Source organism: Bison bison, unplaced genomic scaffold, assembly GCF_000754665.1.
Source record: "Bison bison bison isolate TAMUID 2011002044 unplaced genomic scaffold, Bison_UMD1.0 scf7180017864302, whole genome shotgun sequence".
Taxonomy (NCBI): Eukaryota; Metazoa; Chordata; class Mammalia; order Artiodactyla; family Bovidae; genus Bison; species Bison bison.
In genome coordinates, this window is record NW_011494874.1 from 3,971,146 (window position 1) to 3,974,515 (window position 3,370).

Below are 3,370 nucleotides of genomic sequence, written 5' to 3' on the forward strand. Positions count from 1 at the left end.
CCCTACACTGTGTGGTCTCAGGGGGAAGCCACGCCCCCTTCCCAGGGAAGGGCGACCACCAGCCTTGCAGTGACCTCGCCTGGGGACCGCGAGCCTTGCACCTCCCCACACCCCCACACCTGCTCCCCCACCAGCCCCTTGAGTTCCCACTGTTCGGCCAAACTGCACCGGCGCCGGGAGCGAGGGGACCCGGGAGGGTGAGAGGGTCAGGGCTGGCCTGATCAGAGGCAGGAGGGCATCGGACCATGGCGGGGTCAAGGCGGAGGTCCAGCTTCCCGTGGGTCCCGGCTGGGTCCCAGGGGTCCAGGAACCTCCCTCCTGCTGGAGACCTGTCTCCCTGGGCCTTGGGACCCCCTGTAAATAGAGGCAGGAAGGTTTCAAACAAGTAGCCTCACCTGGGGCATTGGTGGCCATGACTTGAAGAAGGGCAGAGGATGTGCGCATTGGGTGGACCCCCCCCCCCACCCTGTGTGCGGCCCTGGGCAGGCCACCTAACCTGTCGGGGTTAGGATGGGGTGTGCAATGCCCAGTAAGTGCCGAACACCAGCGGGTATTGTAATACCTCCCGGATCTGCCCACCACCTTAGCTTAAAACAGGTCACAGCAGACGCACCCAGATGCACGCAGCCCGAGACATGCAGATATGGACGCTGAGACACACACACTCACCTCACCTGTGAGAGACAGAGATACACAGAGATGGGGAGACCCTAGACACACAGAGATACATGAGAGACACGAAGTGAAGCTGTTAATCGCTCAGTCATGCCCGACTTTGCGACCACATAGACTGTAGCCCGCCAGGTTCCTCTGTCCAAGGAATTCTCCAGGCAAGAATACTGGTGTGGGTTGCCATTCCCTTCTCCCAGGGATCTTCCTGACCCAGAGATTGAACTCGGGTCTCTTGCATTGCAGGCAGATTTTTTACCATCTGAGCCACCAGAGAAGCCCGTGAATGGACATATAGGCATGCAGCTTGCGCGTGCGCTCACACACACACACGCTTCAGTGTGGTCCTGGGAGCTGATTTCCCGCACCCAAGGCCCTCTTAAGCTGACGACCACCTGGGTGGCCTTGGGTGAGCCTCCCGTCTCCAGGCTTCTGGCCAGGAAAGAAGCCTGAGGGACCCGTTAGCTGCTCTGGGGGTCCCCAGGGTGTGAGGGCGTGTGTGAGTTCCCTGGGGCAATCCCCTTCCCCTGGGTGGGAGCCAAGGAGCTGCCATCACTTAGGGGGTTGGGAGGCGCGGCTGGTGGGGAGGGGCTGGCCTCCTCCTCAGGCTGTTGGGCTCACAGCAGGGGTGAGGCCCCCCATGAACAGTGAGGCCCCACCATTGGGACCTTGTCTGTAGAAAGGGGCCCAGGGTCACTGTACAGCTGGGCCTGGGGCTGGCTAAGCAGCAGGGGCTCGATGGGTGAGCCAACCCCATCATCCCAGACTCCTCCTCAGCCAGGATCCCAGGGCCGCCTGGAGGCCCTGCCCCTGGGCTGGAGGAGGCAGGAGACTGCCCCTGATCATCGCCGCCCTTGTTCCCCCCCCATCCTGGACCAGCAGAGCTGGGCCCAAGGACAGGGAGTGGGGAGAAGAGATGAGCCTTTGCCCCTGCCTGCCTGGCATTGACTCTGGGGCCCTCCACACCCCACCTGGGAGGCCGGGATTCTGAATGAAAGGCCCTGGACCACCCCCACCCCCACCACCTCCTGCCCGGCCTCTCCACCCTGAGGCCCATGGAGCCTCCTCCCAGGCAGGCCTGGGACCCGGGCATGGCAGACGGGGTCTGCCTGCCCCCCGAGCCAGCCAAGAGTGGGAGGCTCAGGCCTCCACTGGTCCCTGTCCTCCGCAGAGACCTCAGGGCCCCCACCCTGGGGGTGACCACTCTGCATGACTGGCCAGGTCCAGCTCCCCAGCCAAGGCTGCCTAAGCTGGGCAAGACCAGGAAGGTAACCATGGTTTCCTCCGGAGAGAAGTGAGGGAGAACCATGTTCTGGGAGAAATGAGCGTTTTTAAAGCTCCAGACCATCCGTCCCTACGGTTTCCCTGATTCAGAGAAATGACCCTCCTGGGTAAGTCTCCTGTCGCCTGCCAGAAATACCCCCAGTGTCTGTCTCTCCCCCGGCCAGACTTATTTTTGGACATCCAGCCAGAGATGTCCAAGACTGTCTGGAGCCCAGGGTAAGGTCTGGGCAGATACGCATTTAGGGGGTCGAGACCCTCCTTGGGGTCAGACACTGGTCAGGAAGCCCCCTGAAGACGCAGGATTCTCGCCTCAGAGGAGAACAAGCATCCGTGCAGCGGAGTGCGACGCAGGACCGTGCGACGCAGAACCAAGCCCCGGCTTGAGTCCCCTCTGGCCCCTGCCCTGAGGCCACCTGCAGGCGGCCAGCCCCTCTCGTGATCGCCCACACTGTTTGTGGGGTCCCACCGCCTGGACCTCCCTGACCCTGGACCAGGGTAGAGGACAGCAGGCCTGCTTGGCCGAGACCACCAGGAACCCCACCCAGTGCCTTCCCGGCTGGGCAGCTTGCTGTGGTCCTCTGGCCACCCACGTGGGCTTCCACCAAGCTGCCCGGCAACTCCACGCCAGCACCCACCGGGCCCAGCGTTCAGACAAAAAACACCTACCACCGGGCTGCTGCTGGACGGAGCCACACCTGCAGACAAAGCTCCCGAGGCCACTTCCCCCTTGGCCTGGCCAGAGACACCCTGGGGATCCCTCCCCCGGGGTCCCTCCCCCCCCCCGCCCCCCGCCAAGTCTCCAGACCCTTGGGGGTGGGGAGGGCACAGGGAGATGACGTCCAGGGAGCATAAAATGCAGTCGGGGTGTTGCAGCAGCTCAGCACTGGGGAATCAGGGGCGCTCGGTGAGTGGGCAGGCTGGAAGCGTCCTGAGCGTGAGCGTGTAGACCCATCGCACCTTGTCCAGGTTGACAGAGAGGCGGCGAGCTGGGAAAGGACCGTCGCTGCCCGCTGTCCTGCGGGAAGGAACAGCAGGGCAGGGAGGGGACCAGAGCCACCTGGTGCGGCGGCAGCAAACAGCTTGACCCCGGACTCAGCTTCACGCGTTTCTCTCCCCCACCTTCCCCACCCCCGGACCCTTTTTGGGTGAGTCCAGACGGCCCAGTTCGTCCCACCGCGGGCCTGCCAGCATCGCCCCCGCCAGACCCAGGCCTCCCCACAGGAGAGGGAAGATGGAGGCACCGAGTGATCGCCGCACCCCCACGCGTGGCAGCGCCCCGGCCGCCCCACCAGCCCGACCTTCTCCCGTCTCAGTGGCCCCGGTTCTGAAATGGGGACCGCGATGCCCGCCTCCCCACCGCCATCCCAAGGTCACTGGAGGCCCCAGACCACCCGCGCCTGACCGGGGGTGGGGGGGG

General features: G+C 64.4%; 1 protein-coding gene across 1 annotated transcript in view; it reads right to left on the bottom strand.

Annotated features, from left to right (window-relative positions):
* Positions 1-2,844: 2,844 nt before the first annotated feature.
* The window catches only part of LOC104997009 (cholesterol 24-hydroxylase), a 38,148-nt gene continuing 37,622 nt past the window's right edge, over positions 2,845-3,370 (bottom strand). The window contains exon 19 of the mRNA XM_010851427.1: positions 2,845-2,968. Within this exon, the coding sequence (XP_010849729.1) occupies positions 2,845-2,968 (124 nt within the window). The remainder of the gene's footprint in view (positions 2,969-3,370) is intronic.